Source organism: Vipera berus (genome assembly GCF_964194415.1).
Source record: "Vipera berus genome assembly, chromosome: 1".
Taxonomy (NCBI): domain Eukaryota; kingdom Metazoa; phylum Chordata; class Lepidosauria; order Squamata; family Viperidae; genus Vipera; species Vipera berus.
In genome coordinates, this window is record NC_138202.1 from 310,868,426 (window position 1) to 310,892,673 (window position 24,248).

The 24,248-nt window shown below is 39.4% G+C and overlaps 1 protein-coding gene across 1 annotated transcript in view; it reads left to right on the forward strand.

The window, feature by feature from the left end:
- USH2A (usherin) overlaps positions 1-24,248 on the forward strand; it is a gene marked incomplete at both ends in the record, with an annotated part of 493,855 nt that overhangs the window by 406,112 nt on the left and 63,495 nt on the right. Inside the window, 5 exons of the mRNA XM_081312822.1 lie at positions 4,667-4,850; positions 6,365-6,522; positions 14,865-15,023; positions 16,869-17,031; positions 21,367-21,721. Of these exons, the coding sequence (XP_081168948.1) occupies positions 4,667-4,850; positions 6,365-6,522; positions 14,865-15,023; positions 16,869-17,031; positions 21,367-21,721 (1,019 nt within the window). The remainder of the gene's footprint in view (positions 1-4,666; positions 4,851-6,364; positions 6,523-14,864; positions 15,024-16,868; positions 17,032-21,366; positions 21,722-24,248) is intronic.

The following is a 24,248-nucleotide window of genomic DNA, read 5'->3' on the forward strand; positions in this document are numbered from 1 at the left end:
CCCCCCGACCCCCTCCCGAGGGTTTACCAGGGTGCTTCTGGTGGAACGCCTTAACCAATCTAGGGGCCTGAACATTTGACTCCGCCACCCAGGATGCCTCAGTTATTGGGTATCCTTTCCACAGCACCAGGTATTGCAGTCGCCCTCTCCGCATCCTGGAGTCTAAGACTTCTTGTACCTCGTATTGCCCATCACCCACAGGCCCCGGCCCGACTGGCTCCCCCCGAATAGGAACAGGGGCTGGTTTCAGTAAGCTGCCGTGGAACACGGGATGCACTTTGCCTAGAAATTTAGGCAGCCGAAGGCGCACCGTGACCGGATTGATGATGTGGGTTACCTGGAAGGGGCCTATGTACTTAGGGCCCAGCTTTTTACTAGGTATTTGTAATCTCAGGTATTTTGTGGATAAGTACACCCAGTCCCCAACCCCTGGGGTGTAGAACGGTTGGCGCTTCTTATCCGCTTGGGCTTTTACAATACTGGCTTGCTTGTTTAGAGCCTGTTTGGTCGCCGCCCATGCTTTTCTGACTTGTAGCATCCACTCCTGGGGTTGACAAGAGGAGGCCGGCCCCTGGTCACACTCGGGAACAGGAGGGAAATCGTAGCCAGACACCACTGTATACGGTGGGAGACCAGTACTACTGTGCACAGCGTTGTTGTGGGCGATTTCTGCAAACGCCAATAGGTCAGCCCAGTCTGCCTGCTGGTACGAGACATAGCTGCGTAGGTATTGCTCCACCGCCGCGTTGGCTCGTTCTGCCGCGCCGTTTGTGCAGGGATGATACCCCGAGCTTAGTCCCTGGGATGACCCGATGAACTGGAGAAATTCACGCCAGAACCTGGCGGTAAATTGTACCCCTCGGTCCGAGATAATACGTCTAGGCGCCCCGTGTAAACGGTACACGTGGGTTATAAAAAGCCAGGCCAGACGCCGGGCCGAGGGTAAGCCCCTTAATGGAACAAAATGGACCTGCTTGGAAAACAGGTCAACTATGGTCCAGATGACGGTGTATCCCCGACTCTCTGGTAGGTCTACGATGAAATCCATCCCGATGTCCTGCCATGGCCGGTAGGGGTCCGCCACCGTCTGTAACAGCCCCGCCGGCTTTCCGGGCTGGGTTTTCGCCATGGCACAGGTGCGGCAGCGCTGGACATACTCTTTGACCTGCCGCCTCATCCCGGGCCACCAGAACTGACGCCTAGCGAGGTGCAGTGTTTTCAGGAACCCGAGGTGGCCGGCCTGCTTGGCATCATGACACCTATAAAGCACAGTGTTTCGCAGGGTTTCTGGCACGTATATCTTACTCCCATACCAGGCCAGGTCGTCCCGTCGTGTTAGTAGCCGCGAGTGCTGCCGTAACCAGCCATCTCCCTCCAGGGCCTTTTTCAGCTGCGGTACCAGTTCATCCGCAACCCCGTTCTGTACTACCTGTACCTTCTCTGGGCCGAGAGGAGGGATAAGAGCTTGCACCACCTCCTCCCGCTGGTTGTCATACTGCGGAAGCCGAGAGAGGGCATCCGCCAGGAAATTCTTCCCCCCTGGGACGTATTTCAGGGTAAACCTAAACCGCCTGAAGTACAGGGCCCACCGTACATGCTTAGGGGCCAACTTACGTGGGGATTGCAGGGCTTCTAGATTCCTATGGTCCGTCCATACTTCGAAGGGCTTTTCTGCCCCCTCTAGAAGATGCCGCCACGTCTCCAACGCCCACCGAACGGCGTAGGCCTCCTTCTCCCAGATAGCCCAGGCGCGTTCGGTGGTTGATAGCTTTTTAGACGCGTAAGCACAGGGTTGCAACGCACCTTTACTGTTGTGCTGCAAAAGGACAGCTCCAACCGCCACGTCGCTAGCATCTACTTGCATGACGTAAGGCGCTGCTGGGTCAGGGTGCAGGAGTATGGGCTCTCGGGTGAACAGACCTTTTAAGGACTCGAAGGCCTGTTGACACCCGCATCCCAGGCCGTGGTTTCACCGCCAACGTCTTGGTTTTTAGCAAGTCTGTTAATGGAAGAGCCACTGCAGCAAACGATGGTATGAATTGGCGGTAGAAATTGGCAAACCCCAGGAAGCTCTGCAGCTGCCGTCTGGTCCCCGGGGCTTGCCACTGCAGTATAGCCTCCACTTTCTTTGGATCCATTGCAATCCCGGCTGCCGAGACCCGATAGCCTAAGTAGTCCAGTCGAGACGCGTGAAATTCACATTTTGACAATTTCACGTACAATCGGGCTTCTAGGAGTTTCCGCAGAACTTGGCGCACAAGGGCAACGTGTTGGTCCATGGTCTCCGTATAAATAAGGATGTCGTCCAGATACACGAGCACCCCCCTGTATAAATGTTCATGCAACACTTGACTTATTAGTTGCATGAAAACGGCGGGGGCCCCCTGGAGACCGAAAGGCATTACGCAAAAATGGTAGCTGCCCAACGGGCAGTTGAACGCTGTTTTCCACTCGTCGCCTCTCTTGATTCGCACCCGATAATAGGCTTCGCGTAAGTCCAAGCGGGTAAACACCCTCCCCTTAGCCAAGTGGGACAACATGTCATTCACTAGGGGTAGCGGGTACAAATGATCAACACACACTGCGTTGACCCCCCCGGTAGTCCACACAAAGACGCAGGCCCCCGTCCTTCTTTTCCCTGAAAAGAACCGGTGCCGCCATCCTCGAGCGAGCTGGTTGTATGAACCCCCGTGCGAGGTTCTTGTCAATGTAGTTCCGGAGTTCTGTCATCTCCCGCGGGGTCATGGCATACATCCGGGGCTTGGGAAGTTTGACCCCCGGCTCCAGCTCGATCGCGCAGTCCGTCGGTCGATGGGGAGGCAGGAGGTCGCATTCCTGCTCGCTGAACACTTCGAGGAATTCGGCGTACTCTGGTGGTACGTGTACTTCTGCCCCAGCCCTGCACTTCTCCTCCGGGTCCGGGTGCAGCTGTTCAGCACCCTGCATCGCTGCCGGCCGTCTCCCTGCTGGCTGCCCCGGCGTAGCCATCCTGCAGCCACTCACGACCGCCCTCAGCCTCCTTTCAGATAGCGGCACGCCCGTGGGTCCGGCGCTCGCCCGCCGGACAGCTGGAGGGTGTGGGCGCGGCTGGACTCTCGGCGTCGCACGGCTGCTCGCCCGCCGGTCAGCTGAGGAGCTTGGGAGCGGCTGGGCCTTCGGCGGCGCGCGGCTGCCTCCCCCCCGGCCAGCTGGTGATGGGAGCAGCGGGGCCTTCGGCGGCGCGCGGCCGCCTCCCCCCCTGGCCAGCTGGCGGGTGTAGGAGCGGCTGGGCATTCGAACGGCTGCTCGCCCGCCAGTCAGCTGGGGGCTTTGGGGCCGGCTGGGCTTTCGGCGGCAAACGGCAGCTCGCCCGCCGGACAGCTGGAGGGTGTGGGCGTGGCCGCTGCTGTTGCCGAGGGCTGCGAGCCGAATCCCCCTCCTGGCGAGTTTGTCGAGCCCGAAGGGCTCGACAGCACTTTGTCACTGTAACTGTGTATATGGGATTAATTAATTAATGGGAATGCGTTGAATGATGTCAGTGATGATAAAAAGGAGTGAAAAATTTTCATATATGTAACCAATCTCCCATAAATTGAGACTACGGAATGAGGCCTAACTTTTGTCAACCACTCCCTTTGAAGTATTTCTTTTAGATTTTCTTTTTATTGTTTTTGTAAACTTCATTGTGACCCTTTTTCAAAATCAAGATATAAAACCTATAAATGGCTAACTATATTCCCAGCCAATTGATATTTATGTAATGCTACTGACCACGTCCTCTTACATTGATCCATATTAAAATAAAGTGTACTGAGACATATCTTAGTCAATCCAATTAGTTCTGTAAAATGTGCTAATGAACTGGCCAAGAACCAATACATTTAATTTTAGTTCATGCAAGACAGGCTTCTTCCTAAAACAAGTAGAGATTGGAGATATCTCATAATGCGTTACTAGCATAAGCTGCGTCTGTGGCACGAGATAAATTCTCCTCATGTAAACTGGTAACACTTTGTGTAACTAAAGCTAAGTGAGCTGCCTTGGGCTCCTAACTTCATATACTTTTTACTTTCATACTACAGCAGACTGCTTTGATTTGGAAATGTGAAATTTCTTTTAGTGATAGTTCAGAAAGATGCAACTGCAAGCCTGTTAATTAGGACATCATATTTTGGTAATTTTTTACAGAATCTATATAGGCTGCCATGTACACTAAGATCCTGATCTGATCTTATTTTGTCTATTTTTTCTGAGGCATGCAAATGTTAAGAGTTATTCAGTTGTGATCTGACATCTCTCCCAAGCAAACTTCATTTAGTTATTACCTTGATGTCTTCTAATAACTAATTAAACATTTATTTTTATTTTTTTTTCTGGAATGCTAATCTTTTGTACACTGGTTGAATGATGATTAGTGAATTTTGTATTGCTATATAGGTCTGTTATATTGTGTACTTTGGTACTTTTGCTGTAGTTTAGTATTACCTGAAGAAGACAGAAAGCAATTTTAAGGTTGAAGGTTAACTTTAAGTAAAATTTAATTTATGAAAAATTAGTAATTCTAACGAAGAAACTGAAATGAGCTCAGTTTCTTTGTTATGTGTTAACATATATTTGCATTTTAATACATTTATAAAATTAAATATATACAAATATTATAAACAAAGTTTTGCTAATGTAATTGCAGGGGTGTGGTCACAGCCTCGTCATATTGCAGTAAGCTCTAAAATATTGGAATTGTATTGGGATGAGCCAGAAAAAACCAATGGAATTGTCATTCAATACAGATTATTTTGTAATGGAGAAGAGATTTTCAAAGGTGGTAGAGAAAATCTGAATTTCACTCATTCTGCCGTGCAACCTAATAAAAGGTAAAATGTCACTTATTTGAGAAAGGATGTTTATTTTTTTTTACAATATATATTGATATACCATACTTTAACATATGCTGGGGTTCAACCCGAGAACTATGTAAAGATGTAGATTTGATGGGCAAGATATCATTTGGAACACCCATGGGCAGGCATTTAGCGCCCATTGACAATACCTTAAATGAAACATGTCCTTTCCAAGGATCCAGTACCTGCTGTAGATGGTAGCCACACCAGCGCAGGAAAAGAGAAACTGTTTTAGGAGCTTCCAGTTGGGGCTCCATGCATGCCTATGTGTGCTCCACATCACATTAAGCTTTTGAATCAGGATCTCTGCGCAGCCTAAATTGTTGGCCCAAGTATGAATATCTCATGTAAATTAACATTGTAATCAAAATGACATTGAATACAGTTCCCCATGAACTTCACATAAAGATACCTACGTGGATTATGGAAAACATGTCTTACAGGTAACTAATAATTAGCCCATTGGGCCTTCCAGAAGAGTTTTCACTTAGCCACAATTAGGTTAATACAAGTCTACGATTTCTAGAATTCTATTTCAGCATGTGCCATGGTAGATTATGGCTGGGATTTATTTTCCTAGTCTAATCTATAGCCTGCTGGGTCAAAGTGGTTCTCTGTTCACATGTTAACCATAACTGATCCAGCCTAGTTTCTACATTAGCCAGGGCTGGCTAGCTATTTCCATCCATTGTGATCAATTAACCATTACTATCATATTGTAATATTTTTAATTAAGCCATGCAAAATGTTCAGCCATACAGTCATACCGCTACTGTTGGTTTTGTGTTACAAATATGCTGTTTTGTCAGTCCAACTATAGCTACCATGAATAGATACACTTTTGTTTCAGCAACACCATTTTAAAAAATAGTGCATGAAATAAAGGAAAGACAAGATTGTGACACAGATTACGGATTTTTTTTTTTCCCTACATGTACACATAGGAAGTACAATTTAGTACAATTAGCTTGTTAGATATTGATTTGTAAGATTTACATCCCATCTTTCATATAAGAGCATAAATGTCAATATGAATAATGTTTCCTTTTCCAGTTTTTTTTCCCTACAACGACCCTGTGAGATAGTTTGATCTGAGAGAGAGTGAGTAAAGTCCCTCAGGCAGAATAGCTGTTAAGCAGGTCTCCTTGATCCGTGTCCATCTTACACTATACATATGTATGATGGCCAATGAATTAGCACTTATTTCAAGCACCTGCTCTTAATGCATAACTCCCTGAGTCCTTCGGGAGAAGGGCGGTATACAAATATAATAAATGAAATGAAAATAAATGAAACTACAAAAGAGATAGATTAGACTCTCTGTGTTGAGAGAGAGAGAAAGTCACATGATATTCATATAAATGCTGGACATTACATCATGTTGGGATATGATAAGTGTAATGAATACTAAAATAATTATAAAATATCTTTATATTCCTGGTTTTGTTTCTTCTTGTCATTTCTCTCCCCTTCATGTGTATTTATAGATATATTTACCAGTTAGAAGCCAGTACATGGGTTGGTAGCAATATCAGTGAAAAATATATTGTCCAGACACCAATAAGAACACCGGAAGAGATTCACATACCATATAATATCACAGTAATTAATGCATATTCCATATTTGTAGCATGGGACATTCCTGGTAAGCATATGTATTAATATTCAGAAGCTCTTATATATGTTGTGTATATGTTTCCATTGTTTATTATTTTCTCTGCTTGGTTCCCATTATGTAAAAAGGCAGACTTGGAAGCTGTATTGATGCAAGGATATATCCTAAGGCAGATATTAGGAAAGATTATCAAGTCCATATAACAGCAATAGACAACCGCCTTTTGGATTTTTCTACTTTGGGCATCAAACTGATTTAAGTCATCTGTAACAGATGATAAACTAATTAATGAAATAATTAAGCAATAAAATCAGCTATACTCTGTTCAAATATAAAAGATGCCATATTACGGATTTAATTTAATGATGGATATTGAGTTGTACTAGTAGTTTTATCCTTAGTCTGTTTTAGTTTTAATTAATCAATTTATTAAAATTGGTTTTAGGACAGGGTGAAACAGTCACTGACAACCATGCTTCTTTTTGTTTCCTGTTCTACTGAATGCAATGTATATTAAACTATTATGACAAAAGATTAAACACAGATCAACAGAAATTCAGAAACAAAGGTAAAATAAATCCTAGGTTCTTTGTAAGGAGAAGTAGCATTGCAAGATGATGAAGATAGAAGAGACAGAGACAGCGAAACAGAGAGAGAGTGGGGGGGAGAGGGAGAGGGAGCGAGAGCGAGAGATTGAGATTTTAAATGATTCAGGATAGATTCAAGATAATAAAAACAAGAATTATATGTTTTGTAAAATATAGTTATTTGTCCATTATGGAAAACATAGACTCATTATGTGCTTTAGTTATGTTTATAAGTAATATTGTTATTTATTTTAAAAAAATAATGTTGATATATAACAAATTAGCTTGTTTGTAATTTAGGATTTTAAAAAAAGTCTATTCACTTCTGTTCTAAAAATATTCAAATATATTGATATGTATAGCTAAAACATGATAAGCATTTTAATATTCAGCATTTATCCCAAATTATTTAAAATATTTACATCTTGCACAAAGATCACTGGATGAGAAGATAATATAAAAACATTAAATATAAAGTTACCTGGTAAACATTTACATGCATGCTTGGAATAGTAAATATTACTGTATGTCCATTGAATCAATTCTTAATAGATCTATAATATCCTGAGCTGTCAATCTTTTAGTTTTCAGAAGCACAAAATCCATGATAGAAATGCTATAATATATGAAAAAGATTAAAATCTTAAATTAAACTCACTCCCCTCTACCCGTACTGCCTAAAAGGATTTATAAACCCAGGAGAAGGTGGATGCATTTGACTTATAATCTACAGCTGATTTCATTGGAAAGTGTTCTGTACTGTCTCAGTTCTGATAATCAGTTTCTGTGAAAGCTTTGAATATTCACTCTAACAGTCCAATCCCTATGCAGATCTGGACCTAGCTAAAGTGAGTTTGTGTGGATTTTTTTTTGTGTGAACAAGTTGTTTACATAAAGATTTTTTAATTAAAAAATAGGCAACTAGACAAACATCTGGATGATCTCAAGATATATAGAATCCTTGGTACCATTTGCCAGACATCTGAATTAATGGTGCTAGTCGTTTCTGACTCTAGGAGCCAGTGCTCATCTCCGTTTCAAAGCCGAAGAGCCAGCACTTGTCTGAGGATGTCTCCATGGTCATGTGGCCGGCATGACTAGACGCCAAAGGCGCATGGAACACTGTTACTTTCCCACCGTAGTGGTCCCTATTTTTCTACTTGCATTTTTACGTGCTTTCGAACTGCTAGGTTGGCAGAAGCTGGGACGAGTAACAGGCGCTCACTCTGTTACGCGGCACTCGGGATTCGATCCGCCAAACTGCCGACCTTCTGATCGACAAGCTCAGCATCCTAACCCACTGAGTCACCACGTCCCTTTCTTTATATGGTATCCCTGCTCAAAAAGGAAAGCTAAGTTATTTTGGATCAGAATAAAAATCTCCCTGTGTTCTTTCCTTTCCCTTTCATCTATTGGAATTGATATGCTTTAAAACTGATATGTTTTAAAGATAAGAAATTACAGTAAATTCTCACAGTTTAGGGCATATTGCCAGGCAGGAAGTGAATGTAAAATATCTGATGCTAGGGATATGGGAACAGATAATTACGGTCTGCTGTCATCTTTTGTTTTCTTTTATGCACTTTCTGGGGTGTCTGACAAGGACACAGATGGGAGCACTATAGGATCCTGGTTTGATCCAAGACTTTTCTGTACTTAGACACGTTAATAACATTTGAAACAGAAACTTGCCCATCACTTTAAAAGGACAATCATATTAACAGCATTTTTCTATGGGAAGTGAAAAAAAGACTGATAAGAAGCTCTTGCTTAGAAATTAATGTGCTTAGTAAGTACAGCATAGTTTATTCACACATCAAGAATTCAATCCTATCATTGACATATGAAACAGATGGTAGCCATGTGTATTTGCAAAGCTTGTGTGGATTCCCTGTAACACTGAACAGTATTATAAAAGAACTTAATAGAGTTGAAAGGGACCTTGGAGATCTTCTAGTCCAACCCCCTGCTCGGGCAGGAAACCCTATACCATTTCAGTCAAATGGTTGTCCAGTCTCTTCTTAAAAATCTCCAATGTTAGAGGACCCACAACCTCTGGAGACAAGTCGTTCCACTGAATAATTGTTCCAACTGTCATGAAATTTCTCCTTAGTTCTAGGTTGGTTCTTTCCTTGACTAGTTTCCATCAATTGCTTCTTGTCCTGCCTTCAGGTGCTTTGGAGAATAGCTTGACCACCTCTTCTTTGTGGCAACCCCTGAGGTATTGGAACACTGCTATCATGTCACCCCTAGTCCTTATTTTCATTAAACTAGTCATACCCAATTCCTGCAACCATTCTTCAAAGGTTATAGCATTCAGTCCTCGAAATATTTTTGTTGCTCTTCTCTGCACACTTTCTAGAGCAGACATGTCAAACACAAGGACCGGGGGCCGGATCTGGCCCGCGAAGTGGTTTCATGGGGCCCGCGAAGCCATCCTGGAAACAGTGAGGGAACGGTCCCTGCTGCCTTGGCCCTGGCCCAGAGACCCTCCTTCTGCCAGAGACCCTCAGATCTGTCCCACTCCTGCCCAGGCCCCCATAGGCACCCTTGATACGAACGATGTAGAGCTGGCCACGCCCACCCAGTAGGCCATACGCACTCTAGCCACGCCCACCCAGTAGGCCATGCCCACCCTGGCCATACCCACCTGGCCCCCTGTGGGCAACCGCAATGCTGATGAAGCCCTCAATGAAATTGAGTTTGACACCCCTGTTCTAGAGTCTCAACATCTTTTTCAACATCTTTTTTACATCGTGGTGACCAAAACTGGATGCAGTATTCCAAATATGGTCTTACCAAGGCATTATAAAGTGGTATTAACACTTAATGTAATATTGATTCTATCCCTCTGTTAATGTAGCCTAGAAATGTGTTGGCTTTTTTGGCAGCTGCAGCACACTGCTTGTTCATATTTAAGTGATTTTCCACTAGGACTCCAGGATCCAAGATTCCAAGTAACTTATTTATAATTACTCTTTTATTTTTTAAAAAAGAACTTACTCATAAGAACTTGTTCATAATTTCAGTTTTGGTATCAATTTCTCCCTGTCTGCCATGCCCACTCTCCTTTGTCTGATGATGTGTTTGATATGTATTGCATCTCCTACCAGACTAATAGGTGAGGACACTAGTCACCCATCCACAAACCTGTGAATCATTAATTACAATAAAAAGGTTTCTTCTTGTTGTTTTGCAAAGTGATTTCTGTGCATGCATGGTTGTGCATCTATTTTAGGTATCTGATTTTTGCTAAATTGATAACTTGCTGAGTAATCTGATGGAGATGGTTGGGAACCATAGCCCAGATTAGAACACAGAAAAAAGGAAGAATGCATCAAAAAAAGCTATCTTCTTTAATCAGTAATCCCAAACAACAATGTATCTTAAGAAATGATTAAGCTTGCCTCTTGTTGATCATAAAGTGGATCCATTAGGTTTATTATCTGAAAAATCAGGTAGAAACATATTGTTTGATGAAGCAGGATGTTTTTACAAATGTCCAATAATAAGAGGCTAGATATAGAGATTTCTTAGACATAGAATGCTGATAGGTTGAGGATTTGCGGAGTGTTGTTGACCAAGAGATCAATAGTTGAGAACTTGTTTGTCAAAAAATGATGGCACGAGAAAGTCTTTTTACAAGAATCCTGGTTGGATGTGAGGTTTTGCTATATCTTTGCAAGACTGCCCATGAAAAGCTAAAATATAAAGGAAAGGCAACCCATAAAATTGGGAGCTGAGAAACGAGCTCGGTTGGGCGGTACTGTGAAAAAGCAGGTGGTGATAGGAGCAATTGAAAGTAGTACAGCATACCTCCCTACATAATAACTATTATAACATGACATTACACACCCTGCAGGAAGTATTCATGTCAGGTTGAATCTTATTTCCTTTAGAGTTTACTTTTCCCATGGATAATTTCTTTCCTATGCTTTTAATACTTTATACAGGAATGATATACAGTATTTCTCTTTTTTGAAATCAATCTTTAAAATAAGGATTGGCAGTGATTCACCCACTGAGATAGTCATTTTAATTGATATTGTCTCCTAGAATAAAATTACTTTTTATGCATTAAATGTTAATGAGAGGCTAGTTGGTCACAGTATCCTTCTTCGATGAAAAGAAGCAACATTTTGGCATTTGATCTCCTTGTCTTCTTAATAAATTTAGATTGCATAAGGACCCATCAGTACATATCCATCGAGTCTCCTTTTATTTTACTTAGCTTGTTTCAACCTTGGTGGTATCTCTAAATTCCAAAGCTTTATAAATGTAATAATTCAAAACCCCTCTTTTACCCAAGTGGCAAGATGTAAAAGTAGTGGTTTCATTAGATAAGGAATGGAAAGATGATAACATGATTGAGATGGGGACATGCCAGTTCTACTTTACCCTCAGAAACAGCAGCTCTCTGAATAATAATAATAAAGTTGGAAGGGACCTAGGAGGTCATCTAGTCCAACCCCCTGCTCATGCAGGAAACCCTATACCATTTCAGATAAATGGCTGTCCAGTCTCTTCTTAAAAACTTCCAGTGTTGGAGCATTCACAGCTTCTGGAGGCAGGTTGTTCTACTGGTTAATTGTTCTAACTGTCAGGAAGTTTCTCCTTAGTTCTAGGTTGCTTCTCTCCTTGATTAGTTTCCATTCATTGCTTCTTGTCCTGCTTTCAGGTGCTTTGGAGAATAGCTTCACTCCCTCTTCTTTGTGGCAGCCCCTGAGATATTGGAACATTGCCATCATGTCCCCCCTCGTCCTTATCTTCATTAAACTAGACATACCCAATTCCAGCAGCCATTCCTTATACGTTTTAGTCTCCAGTCCCCTAATCATCTTTGTTGCTCTTCTCTGTACTCTTTCTAGAGTCTCAACATTTTTTACATCGTGGTGACCAAAACTGGATGCAGTATTCCAAGTGTGGCCTTAACAAGGCATTGTAAAGTGGTATTAATACTTCACATGATCTTGATTCTATTCCTCTGTTAATGCAGCCCAGCACTTTGTTGGCTTTTTTGGCAGCTGCAGCACACTGCTGGCTCATATTTAATTGATTGTCCACTAGGACTCTGAGATCCCTCTCACAGTTACTACTATTGAGCAAGGTTCCCCCCTATATATACCTGCACATTTGGTTTTTCTTGCCTAAATGTAGAACCTTACTTTTTCCCCCATTGAATTTCATTTTGTTAGATAGCGCCCAGTGTTCAAGTCTGTCCAGATCCTCCTGTATCTTAAGCCTGTCTTCTGGAGTGTTGGCTATTCCTGCTAGCTTGGTGTTGTCTGCAAATTTGATGAGTTCCCCATCTATCCCCTCGTCCAAATCATTGATGAAGATGTTGAAGAGCACTGGGCCCAGAACAGAGCCCTGGGGCACCCCACTACACACTTCCTTCCATGTAGATGTGGTTCCATTGAGGACCACACACTGAGTACGGCTGGTCAGACAGCTACGAATCCATCTGGTGGTGATGCTTTCTAACCCACATTTTTCTATCTTACCAAGTAGTAGCTTGTGATCTATTTTTTCAAATGCCTTACTGAAGTCCAAGTAAATTATATCCACAGCATTCCTCTGATCCACTAATTTTGTCACTTGGTCAAAGAATGCAATAAGATTTGTCTGGCATGATCTGTTTTTGACAATCTTTCAAAAGCTTATTATTGTCACAGGAGAGGTCATAAACATCTAGACTTGCTGATGATAGTACTATTAATGACATTGACTTCTTTAAAATGCACTTGTAGCTGTTTCTGCATGTTTGGCAAGATTGATAACACTGTAGTATTTTTCCATATTCTCACCATACGTTTCTTGAATGCCCTTGCTTCTAATTCAAAAACTAACCCTCACCAACATTTAACCACAATATGGGATTTATTCCAGGATCTCACCACTTTTCTTTCAAAACTGTTTAGAAAGAATACAGTTTCTTTCCTTTAAGATTTTTTTCTTCGTGGTCATTATACCAATCTGGCTGGCTAGAGAACTATATGCATTACATTACATTATACCAATGGCCAGCTAGAGAACTATATGCATTACAAGAATTGGAGAATTGGAGTATTACAGATTACCTAATAATATTCTATGAGCAAATTGTTACGAGAGTTCCACCCTTTATAGTTTCTGATTTCCATCCTTACCAGTTATCCTTACTTTTTCCAGCCTGAGACTATGTTGTGACTTATCCTAAAAACTTTAAGTACTAAATAAGTTTTGAGGGTTTATAAAACTGCATCTTTTTCTTGTTGCAAGAGATTTTTCCTTGGTTATAATGAAGCAGAGAAATGGCCTTCCAGTATCTTCTCAACATTTCACCCAATAGACTTAAGAGGTCATCCTTTAATGTTACAGATTAACTGAACTGCCAGCTCTTTGCCATTTGAACTTCTCTATAATATTTCAGCTATCTCCTCTGAATGCCCTCTGCTTCATTAATTTCTGTATTTGCAGCATATAACACTGTTGCTTGAAAACCAAAATTAGAAACTGGGCAAGTAATTGTTAACATTAGTTAATAGCAGCTCCTTTAATCAATAATAATCATTTATCAGTCATTTTGCCTTCCTTCTCTAGCTACATTTTCTGATCTACTACTATGTGCACGCTCTATATTTATACAAAAAAGTTGCCAGATTGCGTATACAGAATTTTAGTAGCAGTCAAAACAAGTAGAATTACACAGTGCATTGCTAACGTTAAATGTATCTAGAAATCTCATTTGATTATGGTGGTTTGGTTAGGTTTGGTTTGAGAAAATATTTTTTGAATATATAGCATTAATCAAGTTACTTTAAGTAATTAATAAGGTAGAGTAATATATTCTGGTTTTATGACAAGATAGGTATACAATAATAAATCTTAATGGAAACAATATTTTTCTTTTATATTAATCCAAGGCATGAAAACCATTTAAGTGAAACTCTAAAAGAATTAAAAGATTGAATCTGGAACACCACTATTCAGGTTTAATTGAAAAAGTATATTTCAAAATTAATAGCTTTTGTTACCTATTGATTTTACTAATGTCTGTAATCAAGAATCTTTAACATAACTTTTGAAAACATTTATTTTTATTAAACATTTTCTTTTCAGGGCATATTTGTTTTAAAATGAATACAGTATCGAATAATTCAAGATCCCCTTCCACTGATCTATCCATTTTTCACTGTCCAAATACAAAGAAGAATGGCAAGGGAACCCATTGAGATGCTGTTTCTTTGACTTGTCCTGTTACAAAATTTGCACTTGCCATGCAATGAAGTCATAAAAGAAAAAAGTAGAATAATTTAACTTTTTTAATTCATAAAGATAATCACGGTTTTCTGATTACATCTTAACTTCATAAATGTTAAATAACCTATCAGCATCTAGTTGTTGTAAATTATGAAAAAGAGTATTGCTGGGAATATTAACCAACTAAATCCTTGTTCTTTAGTGAACATGAAAATGCATTATGGCAGGTTGTCATTGTGCTCATGGTAACTTTGACACCAAATAACAAAACTGCCATTTGTACTTAGGGTAAATTAGTTCACTTGTGCTTTTACTGTTCCTTTCATTCTGACATAAATGTATGAACTCTGGAACTAACCAAGTCATGCAGTTTCCCCACTGACTTTGGGAAATCTGCCCATTTCATTCCATTCACTCATCAGAACATAAGTGCTATAGTAGTTTCAAAATCACTGTTTTTATTTTAAAATATAAGAAGTTTTCTTCCAACCATGTCCAATTTCAATAACATTCTATGAACTTATTTTATTTATTTTATTACAGGGTCATTTGAGAGCAATGTACCTTTGGAGTACAATATATTACTAGATGCTGGCAGTACCTCCCCTCTTGTAAAACCAGTTGGACAGCCCAGATTCCTTCTTTTGGATGGACTTGATCCATGGACCCAATATGAGATAAGGATACAAGCCTGCCAGAATGGTTAGATGTTAAGTAATTCCATTTTGTTATTGGAAGACAGTGCAATTTTGCAAAATATATTCTGTTTCAATAACAGAATAGCATCTTATTTCAAAATGTTTACCTAGTAAAAGCAAACTAGGATTGAATCATTTATTTTACACATCTCCATATTGTATCATGAATATTTCAATAGAAAATTTAAATAGTTCACATTTGGGAGAATGTCAGCCGTTTTTATGAAAAACATAAAACAAGGTGTTTTTAAAATTGTTCTAGAAATACACATCGGAGAAAATCCATTGCCAATTAATACTACATCAGTAATTTATATGTCTTTTTTATTATTCATTGGAAACAGAAGGATAACTCTCTTATTCAGAATTATAAGAAATGTATGAAACCTGATCTAAAGGGTTTTGTTAGTATGGGTACAGCATAATGGAATTCTTCAGGTGGTATTGAATATGACACTGCCTTGGTCTCTGGGCTTCTGAGAAAAGTGGCACATTGGAAAACAAACTAAATCTTTGGAAAATCATCGCCATTATCATCATCCTCATTATATTTCCCAAACCAAATTGTTTCAAAAATACCTTGCATTGTCTGTATTCTAAAAGAAGTAATGCGGTAAATCATACATTGCCAAACAGATAGGATTTTAATAAGAACTGATAATTAAGCCAAAAGCATGAGTTTGACATATAATAAAAGAAGTGCAACTTTTGCCAAGATTTTTTAACTGGCTGATTTTCAGAAAGCAAACCAGTAAGCAAGCAGCAATGAGTATTGCAACTCAGTGCTTCTTATTTTTGTTTTCCCTCTGTTAAACCAAAACGTAAAATGGTGATTTTGTGGTAATCTGTGCTATGAACAGTCGTTGATATCAATTTATTTGACATGTTTGAATGGACTTTATGAGGAACTGGATCAACACACCATATAGTGTAGAAACTAAGAAGGCAAATGGAAGTCATGCATCCAGTATTAATTATTATATTGCTGAATTCTGGTTTCGTATCATGAGAAATGTTTGGTATTTGTCTGTCCTTGCAAACTGCCATTTCTAAAGAAACATTTTCAAGAAAAAAATAAAAGCTTTTAGGAAATATTGTCTAGGCTCAGAAAGTAATCAGGATTAATTTTAATTAGTATTTGGTTGGTAGACCTTCAGAAAACCCCCAAAACTATAGACAAAAAGTAGGAAATGAAAACAGTCCCAGAAGGAATAGTAAAAGTCTTCCATATTGTTGTCATGAAAACTGCATGGGCATATCCAATTAAATTCAGCTTGAAGATTTTATTTCATTTCCATGTGTGTGTGTGTGTGTTTCTGTGTTTCTGTGTGGAAAAGTCTAGAGCAGATGATGGCAGTATAGTGAAAAACAATACATGACTTATTGAACACAAATAGTTTGCCAAGTTGAGTCTGAACAATATTTGGATGGAAATGATAGCTCTAGGCTAGACTGGCAAACAAAGAAAACCCCTCAGAAAACAATCACAACAAGCTGCATGGATCTATCTATGAAGACACCAGGGGCTTAGTTTGACTTGGAAGATGCTATAAATGGTATATTTTTCTTTCTTACTGGCCAAGCTCTCTGACTAATGGTATTAACTGCCCAGAGATGAGACAGGTAATTAGAAATTTAATAGATAAATAAAATAATTTTGTCTGGACTTTCTACTAGACACCTCAAGACCTCAAGTATATGTAATTTTTTTATTACAGTAGTTACAGTGATTGGAAAGAGACATATTTTCATTAAGAAATTTTAGTTCTTGAGACTTTGACAATTAGAAGAGTACTTTGCATGCTTGAAAGGCAATGTAATTCTTAAGGTCTGGTTTGTATTCTTCTAGATGGCTGCGGAGTTGGTGAACGAGTATATGCAACCACTGCTGAAGCCTTTCCTGAAGATTTGAGTCCTCCTATCATTTCAGCCATTGGAACAACATATATAGCTGTGAAATGGTTACCTCCTAAAAAACCCAATGGGATAATTACAAACTACTTTATTTACAGGTAGTTCTTGTAGTTTTGTATTCTTAAATATTATAGACCTCACTATGTAGTGGAAGCTTTCTGTAAAGGTGAGGGGTTGTTTCAAGATGGGTAGGCCTAAGCATTATGCAAAGTATCCAAATAAATGCCCCAGGGCTCACAAAAGACACAGTGATTATGGAAAATAAATTATATCATCATGGCTGTTATAAAAAGAGTATTTTAATGTTATTACTACTGACCATAAATTGCATTTTCAAGATAGCAAAAAGAACATTTAAACCAAGTCTCAATGAGCCTTCCTGAATGCAGATGGGTCAAATAGCCTTTTCAGATATGCATCATGCTGGATGCAGAGTCTGCATCTGCATCTGGCTTTCTTTTGCAACCTAATTCTTTTATCAGCATTCATCATGGTCAGATATACTTTGGTGTTTTATCCACCAAGTTCAAGAAACTCCAACTAGAAGAACAAGTCACTAATATTGTGTACACGTTTCTACACTATTTTAAACTTGCACATGGCTTGCTTGCCCTGGACCTCTGTGATATACAGGAATTGTGGAAGTAAGCCTTTTCATTGATTAAGAAAATCTAATAGATAAGAATGTTCAGCTGTACAAGAAAGAAAAGCTGTTATGTTGGGGAAACTCTTTGGAGAAGGGGCAGGGACTCTGTAGAATCCAAAGTAATGAATGCAGATAGATGGCAAACTAAGAGGGGAGGGAGAGAAGGGGTGAAAGGCAGTTTGAAGAAAACAAATAGGAAGAACTAGACATTAGCCTGAAAATAATCATTGCTATGGAAATATAATGGACCCATGGAGTTGAAGGAAGGAGTGACAGAAAAAGAGATCTGAAACAAAAATTGCTCATTAGGCTAGGCAATAACCGCCAAGGACAAAAATGATATGACAGAATTCAGGTTGATGTTTGAAGTTGCGAGATGTTCATGGTGAAAAAAGAACGTGGTCAAACTTGATTTTGGCTGGCTTTCTACTACTGGTCAAGGAGCAATTGATTCTAAAAAAATCTGTGAAGTTAGTGAATAAATGTCTTTTCTTGAACCAACTTGCTAGTATTTTGGCTGAAGGCTTCCAATAGTTTTTAAAATGCTGCTTGATTTGGAATATTTCCCCTTTTCTATGCTAATTGTATGACCCAATAGATTAAGCCCCAATTTTGTGTAAAAGGAAACAAAGTATCTTTCATACTCCATAATACATTTTCATTCTGCTGATTTTGTAAACCACACTGATGATTATAGGAGCAATTCCACAGCAGCCAGGGAAAGGGAAAACAGGAAATATAATGCAGAAAGTGGAAAATATTGTAAATTGAATTTGACAGCATTTGATGGCATTTGGTTATTCTAGTCACAGCCAAACAATGATATAAAGAGTAATATGAAACAGAATGTGTTACTGCTTAGCAGACTCGAAAGCAATAAACCTTCCTCCAATGTGACACAATCACTTCACAATCATAATTGTAGCCTGTTTGATACCTCGGAGTACAGCAGAAGGGCACTGACTGACATAGATACATTTTGTTTTTTATTTAAAGTGAAATGAAAATGGCGCACTGGGGCTCCAGATATAATCGTTATATTCACCTACATAGGCATGAATCACTTGGCAGTTATTTCAGCTGAAGTTTAAATGTGCTTAGACAACAACAATATCACATCTTTTTCAGATAGCTATGAAAAAAAATCAGAAATATGTAAGGACAGAAATGGAATGTAAGCACAGCATTTTTTTTCCATGCAGTGTTCATACACAGCCTTAGACTGCTATAACAAAAACTCTTCAACATTTTTAGATGATGTTTTGCATATAATTTCTTTTTCATCTTTTGCTGCCCTGCCTTATTATCATTTATACATTAAACTAAATTTATTTAACCAGCAAGTGAGTGGGCAGTTTTTCATTAAAACTGAAGGATCTAAATTTGCAAGGCTTTCAGCTTCTTCTATGCTAACCTTCATGATATCTCTCTCTCCTTCCCCATCACAAATCTTTTTCCAAAAGCCTAAAGTCTTAATTGGAATAGAACTATGTGGGGGATGGCAATATTTATTATCCATTTATTTCTGCACCATAAACCTGTGTATATCTGTGGGTATTTATGTGAGTGCTGCACATTTCCCTATGTAAAGCCAGCTTATACACAGAGAGAGACTTGATTACAGAATAAATGCAAAATAAAGTCAATATAATGATAACATTTAAAAGCATGTTATCATTAGGTTGACTTGATTTCATATTTAACGGTGGCTAGAAGGATATTTTATATTCTAAGTAGTTAGAAGGAGGTTTTCCCTTTTATCAATATTTACTTGATGTATTTTATAGAGGGGAGGAATGGTTAAAAGATGGGAATGGAGGTCAAGAGTTTCTCCAGACTGGAAAGAATAATGCAAAGAGTTAAAGAGATCTCTGATTATTAGAACCACGTTCTGTCTATACTTCAGGATGTCTTCATATATTAGTGTCAATCATTTCTAACACACCATTTTAACTAAAGTTACAGTATGTGTAAATTGAAAGAATACAAAAGTGCATTCTCCTCTTGTCTTTACTATCCACATGTGATCACTGGGTAAGTATATCCATTGCCATGGGAAGAGGTATAATCAATATGCTGATGATACTCATTTGTACATCTCTACCTCAGTGAATCATTAGGGAGGGGGTCCTCTGGAATGCAGCCCCTTCCCCCTGGGGATCCACCTGCTCACTACATCCCATCACATGCATGGAGTATGCCAATTACACTTATCAAGCTTTTTTTTTGACCTATGACTGAACGTGCAGGGGCCAAGAAAGAGACTTCTATAATTAACATGCAATTGTCATATGAAAAAAGCTATATGCATAGCTATGCAAAAACCACAAAATTAAACTTCACACACTGACTCAAAGAATGACATCTTCCATTTCAAATTAAAAAAACAACAACAGCTCTTCTATTTTCAGAATAAACACTTCAAATATACTGGCTATGTTACTGGCTGTGCAGGTTTGCCACGGTAAAAATTGGAAATCCAACTACATATCGTAGAAACAAGTCGCAAGTCAAGCAAAGCATAGTAGCAGAAACAGAGGCAGCTGACATTTCTTTAAAATGGCATCTTTCTCCTTTTATTGCTTGCTGTATTAGGAGAAAAACTTTCACTTAAATGAGCAGTTGAATTCTAAATACTCAGCCTTTTGAAATGATTAGAGATTGCTCAAACACTTCTGTTCACAGTTTATTCATACAAGATATGCTGTCTTTTTAGCACTACAGATGGAACTATTTGCCTAAGCATAAGTTTCTTTCATTAAATATTCAGCAGTAATATGATCTAAACACTTTAACCAGGCTATATTATTCAGCTTTTGCTTGTGGAAAAGCTCACAGTTGGTGACATTTTTGATATTTCAGTGCAGGGAAGCTGTTTCTTACAGATTCCCCATATTGCTAAACATTAATTTACAAATTCAGCAAACAGCTATTTTTTTTAAGTGAAATGCTGTTCAGTGCAAACAGAACTACTTAGCATTAAAAAGACTTGTGGTACTTAAAATGATTTTTTTTCACTTTTCTTCAATGACAGATTTTTATAATCAAAATGAAAAGACTTCTTGCACTAAAATGTATGCTAAATACACATATATATGGAATCAGGTCTCAGTTGCAAGCAGAAAAAACATGGGGTTTTTTTTAGTCTGAACTTTTGCCCTGTACATTTTCTAAATCATTATTCTAGTCCTCATCATGTAAATGAACTGAATTTAATGAAAATGCCTTCACAAGTCATTCTAAGCTCCTAGAACTCAAATCATTACTCACTTTTACACTAAATCAGATAAACTTTGAGGTTCCTGTCTTAAACATCTTTAATTTCTTTGTGTATACAGTAATTCAGCATGCTTATTCTTAATTAGAAAACCCCTAAAAGAGATTATTAATGTATGTATCTCAGTATACATTGTATACTTGTCTCCTATATATTAAACTCTCACCTAAATAACACTAATGAATAAAACACAAGGATAATCAATACATAATTCTTCAGATGACATTTCAAACATTTTCCCATGTTACTCTCAAAAGGACCCTGCAATGACCATTTCTTTCTTTTCTTTTCTTTTTCTGTTCTTTTCTTTTCTTTAATGAAAAGGAGACTTCAGAAAGAGGTCAATATTTTGGAGATGAGGAGCACTTAGTTCAATCTTGTAGATCAGCATTAACATTTATCAGAGAAACTATACTAGATTCTAGCAGTTTTGAAATGTGCACTTCAGGATCCAGTTATCATATCTGAACTTGCCAATAACCATCTTTTTTGTTGTTGTCTGCCTTTCAGACGTCCCATGGAGACTCAAGAGGAAATGCTTGTGTTCATCTGGTCTGAAGGCACTTTAGAATTTATTGATGCTACAGGTGTTCTTCAGCCATTCACAGAGTATGAATACTGTGTCAAGGCTCAAAATTCCAAAGGTTCTGTGAATAGTTCATGGTCTTCAACACAGACCCTAAAAACTCAACCATCAGGCATGAAATCTCCCTCAGCACAAGCCATCAGCGCTCATTCTGTGTTCCTAAATTGGACCAGCCCTGCTCCTTCTAATGATCCTATTTCTCAGTATCATGTTGTCTATCAAGAGAGACAGAATGACCCAACAATTAACACACAGGATGTTACTGCACTAACAGTTCCTGTAAGTACTAGATTAACCAATCAATGTGTGAAGCATCTTCGGATTCAGTTTAAGCATTCAGAAATAATGTGTCAATTTTGGGTCTTCTCTTTGGATTTTTACATGCATTTCAAAACACCTGTTTATTTAACAATATCTCAGCTGTTTAACTCTGTGAATTTCAGAAAAGTCATAGAATGTACATATGAGGAGAAAAATATAATTCTGATGTCAAAAGCAAGCTTCCTTTGTCTCAAGCTGATGTATGCATCAATTTAAAAGAGAGGTTCCTTCTGTATAGAAGAGATGAAAGAACAGTTCAGTAAAGATTTTGTTTCCCGTAGTACAGGGGTAGGCAACCTCGGCTCTTTTATGACTCATGGACTTCAACCACCAGAATTCCTCAGTCAGCTATGCTGACTCAGGAATTCTGGGGGTTGAAGTCCATGAGTCATAAAAGAGCCGAGGTTGCCTACCCCGCTAGAATAGAATAGAATAGAATAGAATAGAATAGAATAGAATAGAATAGAATAGAATAGAATAGAATAGAGTAGAGTAGAGTAGAGTAGAGTAGAGTAGAGTAGAGTAGAGTAGAGTAGAGTAGAGTAGAATAGAGTAGAATAGAGTAGAGTAGAGTAGAGTAGAGTAGAGTAGAGTAGAGTAGAATAGAATAGAATAGAATAGAATAGAATAGAATAGAATAGAATAGAATAGAATAGAATAGAATAGAATGGATCTTGGAGGTCTAATCCAGCCCCCTGCTCCAGCAGGAAAACCTATACCCGTGGTGGCAAACCTATGGCACGCATGCCACAGGTGGCACATAGAGCCCTCTCTGTTGGCATGAGCACCATCGCCCCAGTCCTAAGCCTTCAGCTGGGTTTTATAAAAGCTTTTCGCTTTAGGCCTCCGCCACTGTGTGCAATTTTTTTTTAAAAAAAATGGCAATGTCCATTTTGCTCTATGAGTTCATGGTGACCTAACTCTAACCCTAAGTGTAATTTTCCTCCAATGGGATTTTTCCATGTATTTTACCACAAAACATAGATAGGGCAGCCTAGAAGAGTAACTGCCCTCCTAACCATACCCAAGCACTCCGGGTTTGTTGGCGATGTCCATTTTGCTCTATGAGTTGATGGTGACCTAACCCCTAAGTGGAATTTTCCTCCAAGGGGATTTTCCCATGTATTTTACCAGGAAACATAGATAAGGCAGCCTAGAAAAGTAAGTGCCCTCCTAACCATATCCAAGCACTCCATGTTTGTTGGTGATGTCCATTTTGCTCTATGAGTTCATGGTGACCTAACCCTAAGTCCATGGTGGCGAACCTATGGGATGCATGCCACAGGTGGCATGCAGAGCCCTCTCTGTGGGCACACGCACTTTCACCCCAGTCCTAGGCCTTCAGCTTGGTTTTATAAAACCTTTTAGCTTTAGGCCTCCGCCGCCATGTGCAAAAAAGAGAAAAGTTTCAGTCAATCAATCAATTTCAACTCGCAAAGTTGAAATAATTGATTGAAGTTTTTACTACCGCAGCCACACCCACCCAATGGGCCACGCCCACCCAATGGGCCATGCCCACCCAATGGGCCATGCCCACTTCACACGCGACGATACATAAGTGGGTTTTGGGTTGCAGTTTGGGCACTCGGTCTCTAAAAGGTTCGCCATCATTGACCTATACCAGGGTTAGGCAACCTTGGCTCTTTTATGACTCATGGACTTCAACTCCCATGCTGGCTCAGGAATTCTGGGAGTTGAAGTCCACGAGTCATAAAAGAGCCAGGGTTGCCTACCCCTGACCTATACCATCTCAGACAGGTGATTGTCTAGTCTCTTCTTAAAAGGCAACCCCTGGTAATTTAATGCTTTTCATAAGCTTAATCAGTCACTATTGCTTGACTATTAGCATATATTTCCCAGTTTGTTGTGTACCAAATATTTTGAACTACAGCTTTTATAATCATAATAGTAAAGTTGGAAGGTACCTTGGAGGTCATCTAGTCCAACCCCCTGCTCAGGCAGGAAACCCTATACTATTTCAGACAAATGGCTGTCCAGTCTCTTCTTAAAAATTTCCAGTGTTGGAGCATTCACAGCTTCTGGAGTCAGGTTGTTCTACTGGTTAATTGTTCTAGCTATCAGGAAGTTTCTCCCTTAGTTCTAGGTTGCTTCTCTCCTTGATTAGTTTCCAGCCATTGCTTCTTGTCCTGCCTTCGGGCGCTTTGGAGAATAGCTTGACTCCCTCTTCTTTGTGGCAGCCCCTGTGATATTGGAACACTGCTATCATGTCGCCCCTAGTTCTTCTCTTCATTAAACTAGACATACCCAATTCCAGCAACCGTGCTTATATGTTTTAGCCTCCAGACCTCTAATCATCTTTGGTGCTCTTCTCTGTACTCTTTCCAGAGTCTCAACATCTTTTTTACATCATGGTGACCAAAACATTTTAAAATGTTCCAGTGCAAGGTATCCAGTAGCCTTGTCCTTAATGTCTTTCATATCTAACATCTCCATTTTCAGAGGGAAGATTTGAGCAAAAAAAAAA